Source organism: Piliocolobus tephrosceles, chromosome 8 (genome assembly GCF_002776525.5).
Source record: "Piliocolobus tephrosceles isolate RC106 chromosome 8, ASM277652v3, whole genome shotgun sequence".
Lineage (NCBI taxonomy): Eukaryota > Metazoa > Chordata > Mammalia > Primates > Cercopithecidae > Piliocolobus > Piliocolobus tephrosceles.
In genome coordinates, this window is record NC_045441.1 from 43751333 (window position 1) to 43774608 (window position 23276).

The 23276-nt window shown below is 40.6% G+C and overlaps 1 protein-coding gene across 1 annotated transcript in view; it reads left to right on the plus strand.

The window, feature by feature from the left end:
- Positions 1–23276, plus strand: part of LANCL2 (LanC like 2) — a 66568-nt gene that overhangs the window by 4703 nt on the left and 38589 nt on the right. The window contains exon 2 of the mRNA XM_023232000.1: positions 20798–20915. Coding sequence (XP_023087768.1) covers positions 20798–20915 — 118 coding nt within the window. The remainder of the gene's footprint in view (positions 1–20797; positions 20916–23276) is intronic.

Consider the following 23276-nt stretch of genomic DNA (forward strand, 5'->3'; position numbering starts at 1 on the left):
TGCTGTGTAATAATTATCCCAACACTTAGCATCTGTATAAACACTTATGGTCTCATGTAGTGTCTGAGAGTCAGGAATCCGGCTGCAGGTTAGCTGGGTGGTTCTGGCTCATGGTCTCTGGAGAAGCTGCACTCAAGCTTAGCCAGGCCTGCTGTCATTTTAAGGCTTAACTGGGGCAGGAGAATCTGCTCAAAGCTCATTCACATGGTTGTTAGTCGGCCTTGCTAGATGTTTTCTGGAGGCTTCAGTGTCTAACCACATGGGCCACTCCTTAGGGCTGCCTCATGACATAGTGGCTGGCTTCCCCGAGACTGAGTGATCGAAGAGAAAAGTGTGCAAGAGCACCCAAGATGGAAGCTGCAGTCATTGTATTTATTATGTAATCTCAGAAGTGACATACCATCACGCCTGCCATATTGTATCATATTAGAAGCAAGACAGTAAATCCAGCCCACGCTCAAGTGGAGGGATTATACAGGAGCATAAATACCATGAACTGTAGAGTGCTCAGCCAGGGCTGAAATCTTGAACTCGTTAGAGAGGGCATGGCCATATCTCATTCGTTGGCAGAGAAATTGCTGTGATACTGCACCGTTGCTAGAAGTGTAGCCTCCTGCAATGAGTGTTACAGTAAGTGACCATATGTAAAGAATATCTTGGGGGCACACGAGAAGAAAGAAGACATGTTAATTCTGCCCGTTGGCATCAGGGAAGGCGTTTTACATTAAAATGATACTTGTATGGTCCTTGAAAGATTAAGTGGGGGTTTTCCAGGCTCAGGTAGGGAACTCCATGAACAAGGACTTAAGGGATACCACATTATGAGAATATCGAGGAGTATAGCATCACTGGAGAAGTGGGAACGTGAATGGCACTGGGGGTAATAAGGCTGAAGAGGGTGATTGGAGTTGATGCTGAAGGACTTGATGGATTGATAGGATTCTTTTAAAATGAAATTTAAAATTGTATATTTAAGGTATACCACATGATGTTATGTGATATATATAGGTAGTAAAATGGTTTCTATAGAGAGGCAAATTAATATATTCCCAGTGTCACATAATTACCCACTGTTTTTTGTTTCTGTGGCCAGAGCAGCTGAAGTCTATTCACTTAGCATGAATCCCACATCCAGTGCATTTGTATTACCTGTAGTCCTCATGTTGTACATTAGAACTCTAGACTTGTTTGTCCTACATATCTGCCATTTTGTATCCTTTGACTATTTCCTCTCCTTCCTCCAACTCACTGCCTCTGGTAACCGCTGTTTTGTTCTCTATGTATAGTTTTGGGTGTTTGCAGGCTGGAATGTAGTGGCATGATTGTGGCTCCCTCCCTAGCTCAAGTTATCCTCCCACCACAGCTGCCTGAGTTGCTGGGACCACAGGCGAGTACCACCATGGCCAGCTAATTTTTGTATTTTTTGTAGAAACAGGGTTTTGCCATGTTGCCCAGGCTGGTCTCAAACTCTTGGGCTCAAGGAATTTTTCTCAGCTCATACGCTGCTGCTTCATTTTAAGAATTGTTTCCTTTGCTGTGCAGAAGCTTTTAAATTTGATGTAGGTAATATTTGTTTATTTCTACTTTTGTGCCATGAGCTTTTGGTGTGATACCAAAAAATTATTGCTATGGCCAGTGTCCAGGAGCTTTTCCCCATGTTCTCTTCTAGGAGTTTTATAGTTTCTGGTCAATCCAAAGGACTTTACAACTTTTTCCACAGAAAAAAAATCAGGAAAACTTGTCTATAATTTTACACAATCTTGAGCTGTTGGAAATGCTTTAGTTTATGATTATTTAATTTTCCACATTTTTGTTTTGAAACTTTAAAATTTGTTTAACATCATAATATATAATGGAAGCATAAGGAAATCAGTACTACCCTAATACCCAGAGAAATGTAATTTTTTTCTCTTTATTCAAAATGAACTAAATTGTGTGTGTGTGTGTGTGTGTGTGTGTGTCAGGTGGAAGGTGGGGGCATATACTCTACAACTTCTCAAAGTGAGGTTTGTGGATCAAAATCATCAGCCGTTCCTCAAAGATTCTTAGAAATGCAGATCCCACTCCAGACCCAAGGAACCACAGTCTGTATTTTAACAAGATCCTCATGCCAGAGTACTCATACATTTGAGAAGCATTGAGGAAAACTGTTCTACATATAGCTTTATTAAATTTTCCTTTAATATGAGCTTAACCTACAGCCAGTTTTCAATTCCTGATGTGGAAAGATATTGACATAGAAGGGTAATGGCAAGATTATGGAGAGGAGACTAAGAAGATATTATACATGAACATTTTCCATCTTTTGGAAATAAATTGTAGTATAGAGCAGGTAAGAGCTTTAATAGTCTTGTGTTTGACTCCTACTTTTCTGCCATTTATGACTTGTAGACTTCCAGGTTCAAGAGATCCTCCCACCTCAGCCTCCCAAGTAGCTGGGACTGCAGGTGTATTCCACCACACCCAGCTAATTTTTAAAATTGTTTTTGTAGAGATGGTGTCCTGCCATGTTGCCCAGGATAGTCCTGAACTCCTGGGCCCAAGCAATTCTCTCCTGCCTCAACTTCCCAAAGTGTTGGGATTACAGGTGTAAGCCATAACACCCAGGGAGTTATTTTTAAACATCCTCACTGCTTGATACTGAAATAGGAATGCAGTAGGTAGTAAATGTTTGTTGAATGAATAAATCTATTGAAATTTTAAAAATTGTTATTTTTTATGAGAATCATTTTTTGCATATTAATGATATAATTTTGTATTTTAAAAACTATTCTGTATCTAGAATGTTACATCTTGGACTCCTGGATGACATTCCAGGCTACTATAAGTCAAGAACTGTGTAATATGCTTTGGGAGTTCTGGGTGAGGAGTGTGCTCTGTAAGGGCAACTAGCAGTTGACTAGGGCCAGGCTAGGTTTTGAGCAAATTTTCGTGAACAGAATTGAATGTAACAAACTGAGGTTTTCCGAAAACGTTCCTGTCTTTTATAGATTTTAGTTAGTACCATGCAGCAATTGTTTAATCAAAATGAAACCTAACTTTTCACTGAGAGCTTTCCATAATTAAATATAATTTGACCACAAAGTCCCACTATCTCCATGGGTTCCTTGTCCCTTGAACTGTAATTATGTATGTTTTGAGCCCTTGTGTGCAGTTTATTAATATATTGTCACTTAGCAGTTTGTCCTTGGTTCTTTATTGCAATTGTAAACTTCCTTGTGGTTATGCCATATATCCCCTACAGAGCATAGACAGCAGATGAATTTTTATGATACACATCAAAATTGGATTGAGGTGTGTGTGCTTAGGATATGTAATCTAGAATATTTTCTGTTATATTACTGAGTTTGAAATAAGAAAACAGAAGCAGACCAGATTATTTAAATCTATGACTATTTTTAGCAGAATGAACTATTTTCAAACAACTCTGTAAAATAGCATTATCTTGATAGATTCAGTTTAGGTAAGGACCTGTTATTGAAAATACCACTATTAAAGGTAGATGTTTTCACTACCATCTAATTCTTTACTGTCAGAAGATACAGCTTCTCCACTCCTGCCTACTTTTCCCATGTAGTAATTAGCTTTGAGGTAGGGATTGGGGGACTTTTTGTTTTATTCATTTTGTTTGCAAAATGGAGTGTTTCAAAGCAAGCCCACACTCTTGCTAGGTATAACATCACATCATATCTTCATATATCTAACATTACAAGTGATCATTAGCCTAGGAGAGCTGAATTAGGAAATGCACTTCCCCCACCCATACCCCTCAGCAGAAAGGTTTATTAAAATCTTTTCTAAGAAAAGAATTACTTTATGGTATACAGTTTGCAAAGTTTGCACATCATCACATATGTAAAATGTGAGTCAAAAAACTATTTTTATCATCTTTAAAATGTAGGCAAGTTATTTTCTCTTAGCTTCAGTTTCTGCATGCATACCATGATGATAATGTTGTTTTAGATTATCAAGAGGATTAAATTAGGATTATCAAGAGGATTAAATTAGATTAAGTGTCTCAAATACCCCATTTATTAGGAATGTAATAATAATAAAGCCATCTTTTTTTTTTTTTTTAATTAAGCTCTCCTGGTGCATTTCAAGTATTACTCATGCCTAAATGTTCAATTTATGCATAACTATTCAAAACATACCTTTTTCTTTTTAGGAGTTAGTTATTATGTGCATGTTGAACTCTTGTTTTTAGACTTTTCACTCTCCTCTATTTACAGTTAAGATCATAATTTTTTACAAGTTAATTGTCAATCTTTTTTAAGTTTTCTGTATTTTTATGTATGGCAGTTTTATTTCCTCAAACTAGCACTAAATTTATCATAAAAAATACAGAAGAACACAAGTATTTTAGAAAGAGAATGATTGCATATTTTGTATGTTTCAGATGGAATGACTTGTTTCTTCAGGAATGCCCATGGCTTTCTCCTAAATTCATTTTAAATATCATCTCTGTCCCTGAGCACAGAATGCCCCCCTGCTTTTCACACAGCGAGCTCCTGTCTTTCTGTGACATACCTGTGGGAGGCTTCTTCCTCCAGGGTCTTTCTCAGAGTTGCCCAGGCAGACTCTGTTGCTTGGCCATTCCAAAGCCACTCAAAGGATTAGCTAAGAAAGTTGTGTTCTTTTTCCATTGTTGCCATGAATACCACCAATTTTGCAGTTTAAATCAACACCTATTAATTTATCACCTTTAAAATGAAGTCAGAAGTCCAGGTACAGTCTGGCTCTACTGGCTCCTCTGCTTAGAATTTCATAAGGCCAAAGTCAAGGTGTCTTCAGCCGGGCGCGGTGGCTCAAGCCTGTAATCCCAGCACTTTGGGAGGCCGAGACGGGTGGATCACGAGGTCAGGAGATCGAGACCATCCTGGCTAACCCGGTGAAACCCCGTCTCTACTAAAAAATACAAAAAACTAGCCGGGCGAGGTGGCGGGTGCCTGTAGTCCCAGCTACTTGGGAGGCTGAGGCAGGAGAATGGCGTAAGGCTGGGAAGCGGAGCTTGCAGTGAGCTGAGATCCGGCTACTGCACTCCAGCCCGGGCGACAGAGCAGACTCCGTCTCAAAAAAAAAAAAAGAAAAGGTATCTTCGAGGCTGCCTTCTCTCCTTCTCTCCTGGAGTCCCTGAGGGTGTATCTGCTTCCCGGCTCGTTGAGGCTGTTGGCCAAATCCAATTCATTGTGGCTGCACGAGTGTTCCCCACTTCCCTGCTGGCTGGCCTTTGCTCCTCGGTGCCGCCTGAGCCCTGCCCATGCTTTCCACATGGTCCTTCCAGCACCCGCAGTTCAAGTCTCTCTCACACTTCACATTTCTCTGATTTCACCTTCTGCCCTATATTTCTGACTTCAGTTCAGTAGGAGAAGGTTCTCTGCTTTTATGGGCTCGTGGGATTAGATGAGCCCTGCTTGGATAATCCAGCATCCTCTCCCTGTTTTGTAGTCTGACCTGTTTCAGGTTCCAGGACATCTTTGGGGGCCATCCTGCCTACCATAAAGGTTTCTAGTGCTTGTAGTCTGGAGTGGCTGCCTGGGTCCAAACTCCAGTCTGCCCCTTACTGTTGATACCGCTTTTGGTAAGTTACTTTACCTCTCTCTGTGCTTCATAGTTCTCATTTGTAAATGGGGTTAATAGTTGTAGCTTCACCATAGAGTTTTTATGATAGCAGTGAAGGGCAACAACAGTCTTAGACAGAGTCAATGCATTCCTTTCATAGGGCTCAGGATCCACCAGACTCCACATGGACAGCCCTGCAAAGCAAGCTCCTCAGCTTTTAGCCCATTGCGGAGCAAGCTTTCAGGGCCTTCTAGTCCACACAGTGCCCCACTGATGATACTCCCTAATCAAAGAATGGGTCTCCTGGGTCCACCAGGAAGCCCCCTAACGGACTCACAGTGATTGTCAATGCCTTTCCATCCCATCTCCACCCTCCTGAATGCCCCAGCTACACACTTGCCTGCTACTTGTGAGCGGGCATCTGGTAACAATCCCAGTAAACTCCTGAATGCCTTACACAAGGGTGAAGTAAGATTGTTTTCAGATATCAGTCTGAATACATTTATATATTTTCTTGAAAATACCATATTGCATATTGCTAGTCAGGCATTTATTATATGGAATCATAATTATTTTTACATTTGGCTCATTAGACGAGGGACATTTTGGGGAGTACCCAGTCTTATTCAGCTTTGTGTCCCAATAACAGTGCCTGGTACGTGAAAAGCATTAACTATTTGTTTTTCAAAAGAATAACTAATATTATACTCCAGATTTGCTAATCATCTACATTTTATTTCTTCCTCACCTATTTCAAAGGTATCTGAAAGAAAAATATATATAGTGCTGGGTATTTTATCATATATGAATTTGTTAATATGCCAATTCTGTTTGCTCTGCTTTATGCCGAGATAAAGAAAATTTCATCCTTTATCTTCAGTAACAATTGTTAGAGTGTTGATATTATCTAAAATATTTGTAAAATTGTAAAAATTTGTAAAATCTACCTTTTTTTCATATGCAATATAAAATGTAGCTTAAGAATATACTGATCTGATCCCTTACCTTCTCTAAAATCTAGAGTTGAGGGAGAGAGGTACAGAATATGTGAATATGTTCTAGCAAATGACAAATTAGGAAATAAATTATTCCCCTCAATTATTCCTGTGATGTACATGGAAAAAACATTGCGAATACAAAGAAAGCTAATTTCTTGAAACGTTTTTCAAGAATATAACTGGTGTAATTTGTATGCTTCAGTATCACCCAGTGTCTGTCTGCCATCTGTTTATCTTTCCCTTCCTCTTTCTCTCTCCTTCCTCTATTCCCCCTTCCCCCTCCTCTTCTGTCTCTTCTTCCCACCCTACGCCCCCCCCCCCCAGGAAAAAAGCTTTTTTATTTGATTCTAAGATTTATTACCGTGAAAACATGTGAGGAAGAGACGTAAATCTTGCCATAAATGTGCCTTGTGCATCATTTGGAATAATAGATGCAGTGACACCTCACAAGGGGTTTTACAACCAGTGATTAATATCTACTCCAATATATTTCTGCTTTATAATACACTTGGGCATTCTTGTTTGGGAAAATTGTCTACCCACCATGTAGGAAAAGAACATTTTCTTCCCAATTGCAGTGTAATTGCTAAAAATCAATTTCAGAGTTAAGAGATAAAACCTCCAAAGTTCTTTAACTGCTCCTGCTGTTTCTGGGCTATGCGGCAGGTACATATTTCTATTCATATAGTGTGAATGAGTGAAGGCTGTAAGTCCTGCATATCCAAAGGTAAAATGTAAATATAGAATCAAGCAAAAAATTTCACAATAAGCAGAGAATGCGCAGCCCGGAAACTTTAGAAGTAGACAGTCTAGTCAGAGTTTCAAGAGCTTTGTCTCTCATTGTCATGAGACCTCAAGTAAGCCTCGGTTTTCTTACCTAGAAAATGGAACGATGTGAAGATTATTTGAAATATATAAAGCACTTAGTGCCAAATACATAGTAAGGGCTCAGTAATTTTTAGTTATCTTTATAATACCATTATTGCCAGGTGCAGTGGCTCACTCCTGTAATCCTAGCACTTTGAGAGGCTAAGGTGGGTGGATCACTTGAGTCCAGGAGTTCAAGACCATCCTGCCCAACATGGGGAAACCCTGTCCCTACTGAAAATACAAAAATTGGCCGGATGTGGTGGCGCATGCCTATAATCCTAGCTACCAGGAGGCTGAGGCACGAGAATCACTTGAACCCAGGAGGTAGGAGGTTGCAGTGAGCTGAGATCGTGCCGCTGCACTCTAGCCTGGGCGACAGAGTGAGACTCAGCCTCAAAAAAAAAAAAGGAAAAAATTGTGTGTGTGCATATATCTATATTCACATGTGTATATATGTGTGTGTGTGTATGTATAAATAAAATACCATTATTAAATGAGACAAACCAGTTAAAATTTCTCCTGGTACAGTAATCTCCATCAAATGTGAATAGAATTAGAGCATAATAAATGTTTTTTGTACGTGTGAATTTTGTTCCAGTATAAACAAATTAGAAGTCTCTTTTATGAGAAATAGGAAAAGGGGAACCAGAAAAAGTACCTTATGGCAAAGGGCAGAGAAATTAATGGTTTTTGCAATGAAATTTTGGCAAATATTAAAGGGAATTGGAGAAAGCAATCATAAGTCTTAAAAATATACTCCAGTAGCATTTATGAGGAGTGAAGGGTTAGTAGTATATGCTTTGGAATTAGGTTATCGTGATAGAGCTAAGACTGCATATAAGTGTGCATTAGGCCTAGAAAACTCAACTTAGAGGTACTTTAATCAGCAGGCAGAAGGGGAGAAAAGTTAGGGAAGTTCTTTCTTTTTTATCATGAAAAATAAGAACCTCCCAGGACCTCCTAGAAGACTTTCATTTAGGTCTCATTGCTCAGAACTGTGTCATGTGGCCACCCTTGTGCATAACGGGCCTGAAAAATCAAGCGTCTTTTCTGGGGCTGGATGCCCTGCTATTCTGAATATAATCAGATTTCTGTTAACAAGCAGGAAAGGGTATGGGGACTAGACATGGGCCAGGAACTATCTTAAGGGTTCTGCCACCGCAGGTATTAAAGAGGTATCCCCCATTTATTCCTTCTCATGCAAATGATTCTGCATCTCTTTGATTACTGTAGAAACCAAAGGTCAAGACACAGGAGGTGTAAGTTACTAACCTGGAGTCAAAAAGTTTTTAAGAAGTTGGATGGAGAACCATACGGTTACTCTTTTTGGTGCATTCATTAACAGAAGCAAAGTTAAATACGTTTACAAAAACATCACCAAAACCATAGGGAATGGCAAATCCAGAAAGCATTGCTAGTAAGTAAAGATTGTTAAGTGCATGTGTTTGTCTAGTTAACTCATAATATCACCTTTAAGGTGGGTGAAATATTGATACTGTGTTTTTTGGTGTGCCATCTTTATCATTTTAAGTGAGCATAATTATAAAGATTTTCATGAAGCTCTCCTTGACCTTAGATTTCTAACTCAGCTTTCACTATAAGGGAAGGTATTTTACCATCATGGTTGAGTAGAAATTATTGTAATTTACTTATTACTTTGAATAACATTTAATGAAAAGATACAATTTTGAAAGCTAATGCTATATTTTAGTCACTTAATAGAATTTGTTGTCTTGCCTACCTATTTTAGTCTTTGGCAACTAATAAATATAATGTCAAAGGGGAAAGTCATATTCAGTACCTATATTATAGCAAAAATATATACTTGTAAATATGCATGTTTAAATCCTCTTGGGCACAACTGGTTAGTCTCAAAATAGATTTGCCCATCTCTGAATGCTCAGCTATTAGTTTCAGTGACTTAAAAATGTGGACACGGATGGGGGTTTTATCGTATATAATATGCAGCTGGAGTGCAACAAAAGAAAGTATGTATACTGGGTTTTTTTTTTAACTTAAAAAGTGTTTTAGGGGATTTATACTTTAATGATGGGCTAAGACCCTGCTGGAGGACGCCCTGTATAAAACAAGTATAAAACTTGGATATAATATAAAAACCAGCTGCTCGAAGGCACTGGAGAATAAACAGACCACAGTATAATTGCCTTTTTGTATTATGTCCAGGTTCTATAGAATATGTTATAGTGCATGATTGGAGGAGGAGGGAGATTCTATAGAGTATGTTATAGTGCATGATTGGAGGAGTGAATTTCTTTTTTTGTTTTTTTTTTTTTTTTTTTGAGATGGTGTTTCACTCTTTTATGCCCAGGCTGGAGTGCAGTGGCGCCATCTTGGCTCACTGCAACCTCTGCCTTCCGGGTGCAAGTGATTCTTCTGCCTCAGCTTCCTGAGTAGCTGGGATTACAGGCGTGTGCCACCACGCCCGGCTAATTTTGTATTTTTAGTAGAGATGGAGTTTCACCATGTTGCCCAGATGGTTCCTGAACTCCTGACCTCAGGTGATCCACCTACCTCGGACTCCCAAAGTGCTGAAATTACAGGCATGAGCCACCACACCCTGGCGGAAGAGTGAATTTCTATAGGATATGTTTTTGTTTTGTTTTGTTTTGATTTTTGTTTTTTGTTTTTGAGACGGAGTCTCACTCTGTCTCCCAGGCTGGAGTGCAGTTGCTGGATCTCGGCTGACTGCAAGCTCCGCCTCCTGGGTTCAGGCCATTCTCCTGCCTCAGCCTCCTGAGTAGCTGGGACTACAGGCGCCCGCCACCACGCCCGGCTAATTTTGTTTTTGTATTTTTAGTAGAGACGGGGTTTTACCGTGTTAGCCAGGATGGTCTCAATCTCCTGACCTCGTGATCCGTCCGCCTCGGCCTCCCAAAGTGCTGGGATTACAGGTGTGAGCCACCATGCCTGACCTATATAGGTTCTATTATAGTGCATTCCCTGTGAAAGAAGTTTCTGTGTCCATGTCTTTTATCCTGGAGCTAAGTTTCATTTACATGGTACACTCAGTGGTGGCAGGGTGTGCCTGTGGGAAAAACACATTTTCAGGGAACCAGAAATCTAAGATGGGATAACTGGCTGATAAGATAATGGGGAAAGGGAATGAGCCAGAGGAGGGATCCCAAAATCTTGTCTGTGTATACATCCAATCAAATTCTGAACAACCCGTGTCTGGAACACACACAAAGAAGCTTAGCTAAAGACTAAAGATAAGAATTGAGAGGAGAGCTGCTGCCCCAGAAACATAATTTGCAATAAAATACAAGCAAGAAAACAGTGTACAAATATTCCAGATGCAGGGCAAAGTTACCTGCTATCTGTAGAACCAGGATCATGATGTAAGAGAGAAAAATTGTTTTTCCTCTTACCCCTCGGAGTTCTTAGCTGAGACAGACCCCTGTAATAAAAGACAAATTAAGAAGAGAAAAACAAATGAGTGTTTTAATGTGTGTATTTCATATGCACGTAGGACGTACCCAGGGAATGAGTGTATCTCACAGAGATGGCTTGGAAACCCAGCTTATATCTCATCTTCAGCAAAGAACATTGCGTTTTTAGAGCAGTGACAAGACAAAGGACAGGGGCTTTTAGTGTCTGGGATGCAAATCATAGAATGGCAAACAAATGGGGTTTGTAATGTAGAATTCTGTGGTGCCTTCTTCAGGCTGATGCCTTCCGAAGATTTCTTCCCTGGTTGGGAGCGAAGGAGGGACATAGTTTTTAAGTCCTGCTTTTAGGCAGGTAGGGGAGGGGAGAGAGCTATTCTGGCATCTACTTCTCAGTTGTCTTCAACTCAAATTCATCCGTATGTCAAAAATGCATGATTTTGAGGTGGCATATTCTGCTTTTCTACATAAAAGACACATTTTCAAAAGAAAAGAACATCAACTGGGTCCAATCCTGAAAAGAACCAGATAGTGAAACTAGTATGCAACGATTTTAAACTGACTACTGTAACTCTTCTCCATGAAATAAAACAAAATATGCTTTCAATTCATGAAAAATGAAGTCTCAGTAGGGAAGTAAAAACCATTAAAAAAGAGTCTCATGGATATTTTAGAACTGATAAATACAGTGTATGACAGTTAGAAGTTACTGCATGGCCTTAGCAGGGGAATGGAGAAGAATGTCAGTGCCCTGTGAGTTCTGCTTGCCCGCTGCCCACACAGAGTTGCCTTATCAAGACGGGAATCACAACACAAAGTGTAATTCACACAAAGCCAGCTGAACTGGTAACCGGAGTTTTTACTCAAGTCAGTCTCCCTGAAAACATGGACTGGGGTTTTTAAAGGATAATTTGGTGGGTGGGGGCAAGGGAGTGGGAGTGCTGATTGGTTGGATCCTAGATGAAATCTTAGGGGGTCACAGTCTGTTCTTCTTCTTGTCTTCTGTTCCTGGGTGGGATCACAAAACCGGTTGAGTCTGATTACCAGTCTGGATGACACCAGCTGGTGCATCAGAATGCAGGGTCTGAAAATATATCTTGAGCACCATTCTTAGGTTTTACAGTAGTGATGTTATCCTTAGGAGCAGTTGGGGAGGTTTGAAATCTTGTGGCCTCTGGTTCATGACTCCGACACCATAATTTCTGATCTTGTGGCTAATTTGTTAGTTTTACAAAGGCATTCTGGTCCCTAGGCAAGAAGGGAGTTTGTTTTGGGAAGGGGCTGTTATCTTTGTTTCAAAATTAAACCGTGAATTAAATTCCTCTTGGCCATAATCTCAGCACTTTGGGAGGCCGAGGTGGGCGGATCACTTGAGGTCTGGAGTTCCAGACCAGCCTGGGCAATATGGCAAAACCCTGTCTCTACTAAAAATACAAAAAATTAGTGGGATGTGGTGGTGATACAGCTCTGATGACTGGAGGAACACCAGGGTCCTTTATCTCTTGCTGATTTAGATAAAATGACACGGAGACATATGGAGTGGTTTTAAGGAGTGGAGAGTTTAATAGGCAAGAAAGAAGGAAGAAGTTCCTCCTTACAGAGACAGAGGGAGGGGGGCTCCAAGCAGAGAGAGGAAACCCCTTGTGTGGTGGGTGAGGAGGAATGGTCAGTTATATTGGGAGGCTAGAGGAGGCAGTGTCTGATTTACATAGGGCTCAGGGGATTGATTTGACTAGGTATGTCATTCACATAGCCCTCAAAATAATTGACCCTCCCATCCTAGCCTTTTAATATGCAATGTGGGCCACTATGATGTCCTGCACAGGTGGAGCTACCTGGGGGTGGCCATGTTGGGCAGACCTAGTTTTTAATCCACATTACCATATCAATACTTGCCAGCCTGGCCCTTCAAGCTGTTTTTCTGCTAGAAAAGAAACATTTCTGGAGTTGCTTTTATTACAAGAAAAAAAAAACCCTTACCAAGGACCTTTTATGCTCTCTATCTGGCTAAAATAATTTCTTTTTTTTTTTTTTTTTTTGAGATGGAGCCTTACTCTGTCACCCAGGCTGGAGTGCAGTGGCGCAATCACGGCTCACTGCAACCTCTGCCTCCTGGGTTCCCACCATTCTCCTGCCTCAGCCTCCTGAGTAGCTGGGACTACATGCACCTGCCACCGTGCCCAGCTACTTTTTGTATTTGTAGTAGAGATGGGGTTTCACCATGTTGGCCAGCGTGGGCTCGATCTCTTGACCTCCTGTTCCGCCCGCCTCAGCCTCCCAAAGTGCTGGGATTACAGGCATGAGCCACTGCGCCCGGCCTAATAATTTCTTAATAACTCCTATAATAGTGGCACACGCCTGTAATTCCAGCTACTGGGGAGGCTGAGGCAGGAGAATCACTTGAACCTGAGAGGCAGAGTTTGCAGTGAGCCCAGATAGTGCCACTGCACTCCATCCTGGGCAAGAGAGTGAGACTCCATCTCTCTCTCTCTCTATATATATATATATATGTGTGTGTGTGTGTGTGTGTGTGTATATACACACACACACATATATAAAATAAAATAAAATCCTCTCAAAGTTAGTTCAGCCAACACCCAGGAATGAACAAGGACAGCTTGGAGGTTAGAAGCAAGATAGAGTCTCTTAGGTCAGATCTCTTTCACTGTCATGATATTCTCACTGTTATAATTTTTGCAGGGGGTGGTTTCAAGACAGAGGAAAGAGAATTAGTAATTTGTAAACTTGAAAATAGATCAATAGAAATTATCCAGTGTACAAAATAGAAAAAAAGAATGAAGGGAAAAAGAAAGGCAGAGTTTTAGGGACCTGTTAAATTACATCAAACCATCCAGCTGTTGGTAATTGGAATCGTAGAAGGGAAGCAGAGGAAGAATGGGACAGAAAAAGTATTTGAAGAAATAATGGTTTAGGATTTTACACATTCAATGAAAGATAGAAATTTATAGATGCAGGATGCGCCTCACAACACCGAGAGGAATAAACACAAAGAAGCCCAAATCAAGACAAAGGTAAAGAGCACATCTTGATAGGAGCAGAGGAAAACAACACATTATATACAGGGAATTTCACTGACCACTGATTTCTCTTTAGAAATCATGGAGACAGAGGAGAATGAAATAACATGAAAGTCCTGAAAGAAACCATTATCCAGAATTTTTTTTTTTTTTCACTGAAAATATCCTTCAAGAATGAAGGCAAATTAAGACATTTTAAGATTAAAATACTACCACCATCACCACCACCACGTAAAATAATTTGTTACGGCAGACTGGGCACGATGACTCACGCCTGTAATCCCAGCACTTTGTGGGGCAGAGGTGGGAGGATTTCTTGAACCCAGGAGTTTGAGACCAGCCTGGGCACCATGGCAAAGCCCTGTCTCTACAAAAAATACAAAACTTAGCCAGGCGTAATGGTGCACACCTGTAGTCCCAATTACTTGGGAGGCTGAGGCAGGAGAATCGCTTGACCCTGTGAGGCAGAGGTTGCAGTGAGCCAAGATCATGCCATTGCACTCCAGCCTGGGTGACAGGAGTGAAGCCCCATCTGAAAAAAAAGCAACAGAGGTGATACCTGATGGAAACTGTTGTGGGTGAGTGGTGACTGACTGGGCTGATGGCGTGGGGGTGCAAGAATTTACCAAGACAGTTATGAGTACAGAAAGGCAGATTTATTAGAGAAAGAAGGAAAAGATGTTGCAAGGAGGCAACAGTCAGGCCAGTGGAAGAGAAGCTGACTGTAAGGAAACAAAGACTTGCTGGAGATTGAATTTATAGAATGGTGCTGTGATGTGTGCTGGAGAGCTTTGTGCAGTACCAGTAACACCAAGGCTGCAGTGAGCTAACTTGTAGGTGTCTGGTCATAAGTTGGGCACAGGAGGGCTACGTGTTCTGGACCCTGAAGAAAAACAGACTTTAGCTTATCTGGTTCTTTTTGCTTCCCACTGCTCCCACCAGTGTCTGATTTCTTTTCCCCAACTAGGACTCCACATTTCCCCCGTGACAGAGCAACAATGACAGGTCTTTGGCATGTGGGTGAAGGTATCATTTTCCAACTGCTTCCTGCTGACCAGGTCATAGAGCTGGCCCTACCTAGGATTGTTAGTTGGTTGAGAAGTTATGCGGGTTATTGTTTTGGGTTGTGGAACGTGGGATATTGGACCTTGCTGGAGGAAGGGACTTGTTAGAGAGGGGGATTATGTTAGGGTGAAACTGGTGTTCATCTGAATCCCAGGGAAATTCGTAAAGGTAGCAGGCATTATTGGGGAGAGATTGCTATGCCATTTGCAGCATCATTTGAAGGTGAAACTCATGAACTCTAGAAGATAAAAGTTTGGGTTCTTTTTAAAGCCAGTTACCAAAAAGGCAAAGAAAAACCTTTTACAGTGTGACTTTTCTGATGGGTGTCCATTTAGTTAACCTGGAAGTTAACCTTGATGAAAACGTGTTTGAATTTAATTAGACACAGAAAGAGTGTGTTTAGGGTTAGGAGGCTATGAGTATAGCCTGAGGACACATGACTCATAGGAACAGTGTGAGACATTTTTGATTACTTTGAGAATTTAGATAAATATCAAGAAAATCCAGGAGTATAGAATTAAATTATGTTAGAGGAAAACATTGGTTAATGTTGACCTTCAAGATGAAACATTTTAGCATTAGGCCACAATAACAGAACTGGAAGAAAAAGTTACAGGAGCTGACAAAGACTGCAGAAGAGAATTACTATCCTAGGCCTCCTCCAGGGGAGAAAAAGCTGAATGCAGTGGGACACAGCAAACTGGGATGCAGCAAACATTGAACTTCTGAGATATGCTTCTGAGGATTTTTTTTTTTTTAAGAAACTTTTATAAAATTCTGAGTAAAACTGTGTGCAGTTGTATTAAGAGCAGAGTAATACCTTAAGAAAACCTTGTTTTAACATAGAGAATTAATGTTAGAAAGACTATACTAAATAATTTTTTCGAATTATACCAACTTAATTACATACAAAATTCCTTTCATAAATTCTCCTTCATGAACCTTTTCATGATTTACACAGACCATTTACGACATATTGGACTTTGCCTTGTTCCGAACATCCTTTTTATAACCTTACTTTAAGATAATAATTTATCATACAAGATTTTTTCTTCTATAAAATTTCTTTTTATACCCTTCCTTACTAAAAATAACTCTTTTCCTTTTCTTTAACTTTAAATGAGTTTTCAATGTTTACATATTAGTTACACCATAAATAATGAGTCTTAGCACCAGCTACTTAGTAACAGCAGATTTAAAGTAGTTAGGAAAAAAGAGGGGAACAGAGCTTTAGAAGACTCTGTACATAACTCTACATTACAGGTTAACCATTTGAGCTTGGAATTTCTCTTGTAGCTTGCCCGTTAGTTTAAAATGTTCACAAAAATGGGCCATAATATGTAATCAGCTGGAGTTTTAAAGAAAATGACAAAATCAGGGCTTAGGATGTTAGAGACTTTTTCCATTTTAAGGCTGGACCCCTGGATTGAACAGAAAAAGAGGAAAAGAGAAGAAAGGAATGGGCTGGGCACTGTGGTTCATATCTGTAATCCTAGCACTTTGGGAGGCAGAGGCAGGTAGATCACTTGAGGCCATGAGTTTGACACCAGGCTGGCAAACATGGTAAAACCCTGTCTCTACTAAAAATACAAAAATTAGCTAGGTGTGGTGGTACATGCCTGTAATCCCAGCTACTAGGGATGCTGAGGCACGAGAATGGCTTGAACCCTGAAGGCAGAGGCTGCAGTGAGGCAGAGGCTGCAGTGAGCCAAGGTGGTGCCACTGCATTCCAGCCTGGGCAAGAGAGAGAGAGACTATGTTTAAAAAAAAAAAAAAGGAATGGAGAGGAGTTAAGCTTTACAGGAGGGCTTATGAGTCAGCCAGTTATTGCAAGGTGTGGGGCCAGCCCCTTTACTACTTTCCTTTATCCTTTTTCTCCATCAGTCAGGGAGAGCCTTGACACGTCGGACCTACACGGTGTGAGACGAATTTTTCCCACCTTCTCAAGTCACCACTGAAGGTGAGCTGTTTTCAACTGGAGCAGAGAGCCCCTTCAGCTCAAGACTTTCAGGGGCTGGAATTCCGTCCTGGGAGCCCTTTGGTCCTCAGGCCTTGTTTCCAGTGGCTGAGCTTGTGACAGAGTGTTGTGGGAAGTCAGGGACCCCACACAGAGGGACCAGCTGGAGCTGTGGCAGAAGAACATAAATTGTGAAGATTTCATGGATATTTATCAGTTCCCAAATAATACTCTTATAATTTCTTATGCCTGTCTTTGCTGCAGTCTCTGAACATAAACTGTGAAGATTTCATGGACATTTGTCAGTTCCCAAATAATACTCTTATAATTTCTTATGCCTGTCTTTACTTTAATCTCTTAATCCTATTATCTTCGTAAGCTGAGAATGTATGTCACCTCAGGACCACTATTGTACAAATTGATTGTAAAATGTGTATTTGAACAATATGAAATCAGTGCACCTTGAAAAAGAACAGAATAATAGTGATTTTCAGGGAACAAGGGAAGACAACCATAAGGTCTGACTGCCTGCGGGGTCGGGCAGAATAGAGCCATATTTTTCCTCTTGCTGAGAGCCTATAAACGGACATGCAAGTAGGGAAGATATCGCTGAATTCTTTTCCTAGCAAGGAATTTTAATAATTAAGACCTTTGTCTACAAATGGCCACTCTGGGAGTGTCTGTCTTATATGGTTGAGATAAGGACTGAAATACGCCCTGGTCTCCTGCAGTACCCTCAGGCTTATCAGGATGGGGGAAGAAACCTCACTCTGGTGAATTTGAGGTCAGACCAGTACTCTGCTCTCAAACCCTGTTTTTGTTGTTTAAGATGTTTATCAAGACAATACGTGCACAACTGAACATAGACCCTTCTCAGGAGTTTTTGATTTCGCCCTTTGCCTTGTGATCTTTGCTTTGCCCTTTGCCTTGTGATCTTTATTGGCCTCAGAATCATGTGATCTTTGTTCTCCTTTTTTGCCCTTTGAAGCATGTGATCTTTGTTACCTACTCCCTGTTCGTCCACCCCCCTCCCTTTTGAAGTCCTTAATAAAAACCTGCTGTTTTTGCGGCTCAGGTGGGCATCATGGTCCTGCAGATATGTGATGTCACCCCCGGAGGCCCAGCTGTAAAATTCCTCTCTTTGTACTCTTTCTCTTTATTTCTCAGACTGGCCAACACTTAGGGAAAATAGAACCTACATTGAAATATTGGAGGCAGGTTCACCTGATAGCAGAGGGCACAAGTTGGGTGGGGCTTTTCCCATTTATCTCACTGGGGGCAGTTTGCCTTTGAGTGGCCTGGCCGTCTCCACTGGTAGCAGTCATTTGGAGGAGTATCCTTAGGGAAACCTGGAGGGGGCTGGAGGCTTTACAACAGCCAACAGTTGAGCCTGCCTCTGCCTCTGCCTCTTGTTTCTGTGTTTCTTTGTCTGTCTTTTCTATTCTTTTCTCTCTCTCTTTTTTTTTCTTTGTTTGTTTGTTTTTTTACCCTGTCCTCCTTATTCTGCTTTTGCTTATAAAAGACTAAGGAAGCAAATTTGATGTTTTTCTGCACAGGAGCCATGCTGTGTTACACAAGAAAGTTAGATGTTTGTTTTTGAGGATCTGGGGGTTGAATTCATTCCAGTTTTTTAAAAGTACAGCCTAGAGGTGAGTCTGCAGGAACAGATGGGGTTTTTCCCACAGTGGGACTGGAAAAGGTACCACTCAGGGCTGACTGAACCACACTTTCTCTTAGGGCATCCTGCCAATGAAGAGGGTTCTGCTCATGTCCGCTGAGGGACTCTAAGACTATCAGAATAAATTAACAAAAACCTAACTGTATGCTACACAAGAGATCAACTTTAAATATCAAGACAAAGGTTGAAAGTGAATGGATAGCCAAGTAAGCAAGCAGTGGGCATCTGAAAACTTGGTGACTGTGTGTAAAATGTCCCATAAAATAGCTCTTAGGTTGAGCAGGTAAAGAGGGTTTTGATACTTATGTTAATTAATTTTGTCCTGAATATAGCAAATGGTTTTTGAATCAGGAATTTCTTCCTATTTACCTGACCACAAATAACCAGTGGGCAGTTCCCAGGTCCCAGTTCTTATCTGTGGTACAATGCAGCGCAGGTAGGGTATGATGGCCTTCATTGGCAAAGCCAGTATTGTAGATAAGGAAAGAAGGAAAGTAAATTTTCTGTGCTTTTTATAAAAGGGGAAAAGGCAATTGTCTCCCCTTCCCTTTCTGAGAGTCTCATTAGCAGCATCTTTCTTTAATCTTTTCAGAATGTACATAAATATCTGTATGGAAAAGAGGAGCCCATTGTCTTCAGTTTTACAAGTCAGAAATGTCTCCTGGTTCTGGGGCCTCCTGCACTTTGAAATGTAAACATGCACATCCAGGGTTGAGGAAACCTCTCTCGGGTTCACACTCTGCACACCTTAATTCCTAAGGTTTACTTTTAGTCCAGAATCCCAAATTTCAGTAGAATTTGCCCTCAAAGCCCTAATTGTGCAGAACCTAAAAGTATTTTCTTTACAATCTCACAGAAGGACATTTCATTATGAAAATGAGTCAGTTTGTCAGGAAGACATACTAGTCATTAATTTGTCTATGCCTAATAACAGAACTTCAAAATAGATGAAAGCAAAAAGAGAGAGTTAAAGGGAGAAATAAATAATTCGATAGTCATAATGGGAGGTTTCTGACTAATTGATAGAGCAAGTAGATTTTTAAAAATCAGCAGAGGTGGGCCAGGCACGGTGGCTCATTCCTATAATCCCAGCACTTTGGGAGGTGGGTGGATCACTTGAGGTCAGGTGTTTAAGACCAGCCTGGCCAACATGGTGAAACCCCATCTCTACCAAAAATACAAAAATTAGTCGAGTGTGGTGACGGGTGTTTGTAATCCCAGCTACTCGGGAGGCCGAGGCAGGAGAATCACTTGAACCCAGGAGGCAGAGATTGCAGTGAGCCAAGATCGCACCATTGCACTCCAGTCTGAACAACGAGCGAAACTCTGTCTCACCCCATCTCTACTAAAAATACAGAAATTAGCCAGGTGTGGTGGCAAGCACCTATAGTCCCAGCTACTCAAGAGGCTGAGGCAGAAGAATCGCTTGAACCCAGGAGGAGGAGGTTGCAGTGAGCTGAGATCACACCACTGCACTCCAGCCTGAGTGACAGAGCGAAACTGTTGTGCAAAAAAAAAAAAAAAAAAAATCAGCAAAGGTAGGAAAGATCTTAACAACACTGTCAGCTACATTATTGAAGAATATTGCATATTTCTCTTGGGAAAGACTGCCAACAATGAATAAGAATACCTGTTTTGTTTGCTCTTAGTCTTGGGACTTAATTTTTTTTATATAATACTATTTTTTAATCTGATAAATCCATAGTACATGTTTTTATATGCATTTCATTAATCACTGAGTGATTGAACTTGTTTTATGTATGCTTATCATTTGTTTTTTCTTTTGTATGAGGATGTTAATAATTTGGGGTCTAGTTATGTATTACGTTTATTGTTGATTTATATCTTATATTCCATGTATTTCCCCTTTGTCATTAACTTTTAAACCATCTTTCTTTTGTTCTTTATCTTACAGAAGTTGAAATGTTTGTGTAGTTAAATACATCCATTTTTTTCTTTTCTGTTTTTTTTAAATTGTTTGATTTCTGCTAGTTGCTTTTTTGTGATTCTACTTATGAGTTATAGTCTAAATAGGGTATTATCACGTTAAAAAAACCGTAACCTTGTAAAAACCAAGATAGACTCCAGCCGACGATGCACTGAGATGGTCCAAGGAAAGTAACTGCTGTCTGCTATGTTTGTACAATTTAGACTTTAAAGTGTTTATTACAACATTGTCCCATTCTTGTGCAGTTAAAGTTATCTCTTCTTTTGGATCTCAGATCATTCATAATTTAATAAGACGGATCCAGACCAAAATTAAAGATCTTCTGCAGCAAATGGAAGAAGGGCTGAAGACAGCTGATCCCCATGACTGCTCTGCTTATACTGGCTGGACAGGTGAGACTGATACATTTTATTCTTAGATTATGAGATGTAAGACTTGACTTTGAAATTTTCTTCTCTTTTAAAATGGTAAAGATTTGGCCAGGCACGGTGGCTGGTGCCTGTAATCCCAGAACTTTGGGAAGCCGAGGCAGGTGGATCACCTCAGGTCAGGAGTTCGAGACTAGCTTGACCAACACGGTGAAACCCCATCTCTACTAAAAATACAAAAATTAGCCGGGTGTGGTGTCGGGCGCCTGTAATCCCAGCTACTTGGGAGGCTGAGGCAGGAGAATTGCTTGAACCCAGGAAGCGGAGGTTGCAGTGAGCCAAGATCGTGCCGGTGCATTCCAGCCTGGGCCACAGAGTAAGACTCCATCTCAAAAACAAAAGAAAATAAAATTATAAAGATTTTATACTTTTTTTTTTTTTTGAGATGGAGTCTCACTCTGTTGCCTGGGCTAGAGTACAGTGGTGCAATCACAGCTCTCTGCAGCCTTGACCTCCTGGGCTCAAACCATCCTCCTGCCTCAGCCTCCCGTGTAGCTGGGACCACAGGCACGTGCCACCACACCTGGCTAGTTTTTTTTTTTATAAAGACATAGTCTCACTATGTTGCCGAGGCTGGTCTCAAATTCCTGGGCTTGAGCGACCCTCCTGCCTCAGCCTCCCAAAGTGCTGGGATTACAGGTGTGAGCCACCATGCTTGACTGATTTTATACCTTTTAATTGAAGTCTTGCTCTATGTCTTCAATGATGAGATGATTTGGAATTTTATTTCTAAAGAAATGCTTTCTCCCTGAAGTTTGAACTTTAGTGTGTCTTTTTTTTATAACATCATTTATTTAACCTAATATATAGCTGTCTGTGAAAATGTGTAATTATTAAGAGCAAACTTGCCCTAGGGTCAGTTTTAAAGGATTCTTTGCTGCTCTGGTCATTGTGACAGGCTGTGGTGAGTGGTCTCTCTGTTCTGTGATATAAACTATCTACCCTACTGCCTGTACTCATTTGACTCATTTGTGCACATAAATGTTTTTATTTTTGTTTTAATGATAACAGTTAAACAACCAATAATATACTTCACATCAAAAAATGTAATTGAAAAATTAACTTGCCTTGGCCGGGCGCAGTGGCTCAAGCCTATAATCCCAGCACTTTGGGAGGCCGAGACGGGCGGATCATGAGGTCAGGAGCTCGAGACCATCCTGGCTAACACAGTGAAACACCGTCTCTACTAAAAAATACAAAAAAACTAGCCGGGCGAGGTGGCGGGCGCCTGTAGTCCCAGCTACTCGGGAGGCTGAGGCAGAAGAATGGCGTAAACCCGGGAGACCGAGCTTGCAGTGAGCTGAGATCCAGCCACTGCACTCCAGCCTAGGCGAGAGAGCGAGACTCCATCTCAAAAAAAAAAAAAAAAAGAAAAGAAAGAAAAATTAACTTGCCTTAACTAATCTTTGCATTCTTGTTCTTTTACCTGGTATTCAGAACATTCTAATAATTATTTAGGGAATATAAAGGATATAAAAGATGACCTTGTTCTCAGGGATTAGACTGAAGTCTGACTAAATTGCTAATGACAATTTATATACACATTTAGAGTGATTTATTGCTGAATTCTTATAGTTTAATTAAACAGCATAGGCCAGCTATGGTGGCTCAAGCCTGTAATCCAAAGCACTTTGGGAGACCAAAGATGGCAGATCACTTGAGCTCAGGAGTTTGAGACTAGCCTGGGCAACATGGCAAAAGCTGTCTCTACTAAAAATACAAAAATCGGCTGGGCGTGGTGGGCATGTGCCTATAGTCCCAGCTGTTGGGAAGGCTGAAGCAGGAGAATTGTTTGAGCCCAGAGGTGGAGGTTGTAGTGAGCTGAGATCACATCATTACACTCCAATCTGGGCAACAGGAATGAGACCCTGTCTCAAAAAGAAACAAACAAACAAACAAAAAACAAAACAAAACAAAAAAAACCCAGCATAGACAGATACATATTAGAGCCACCATGAACCAAACATGGGGCCCTGATAATATTGTATTTGTATTTATATTTACATTCATTTTTGTGAACATTGTTTTTGTATTTATATTTACATTCATTTTTTGTGATGCTTATTTGCCTGTTATGCATGCAGCATTTACATAGTGACATTACATATTTCAAACTTCAAACTTATAAACCCAGACAGACATGGAGCCAGTTCACTTACAGGGCCAAAGATGTCTTAAATGTAATAAAACTAGATAATTGTGGTTAACCTGAAGTAAAATACAAAGAATAAGGATATTTTGGGAGGAAAATAGCATAGCTATTAGTCGCACAGGTTTCCCCTAAAAATCTTTTACTTACAACTTTTTCGTTTGTTGAAAAAGGGT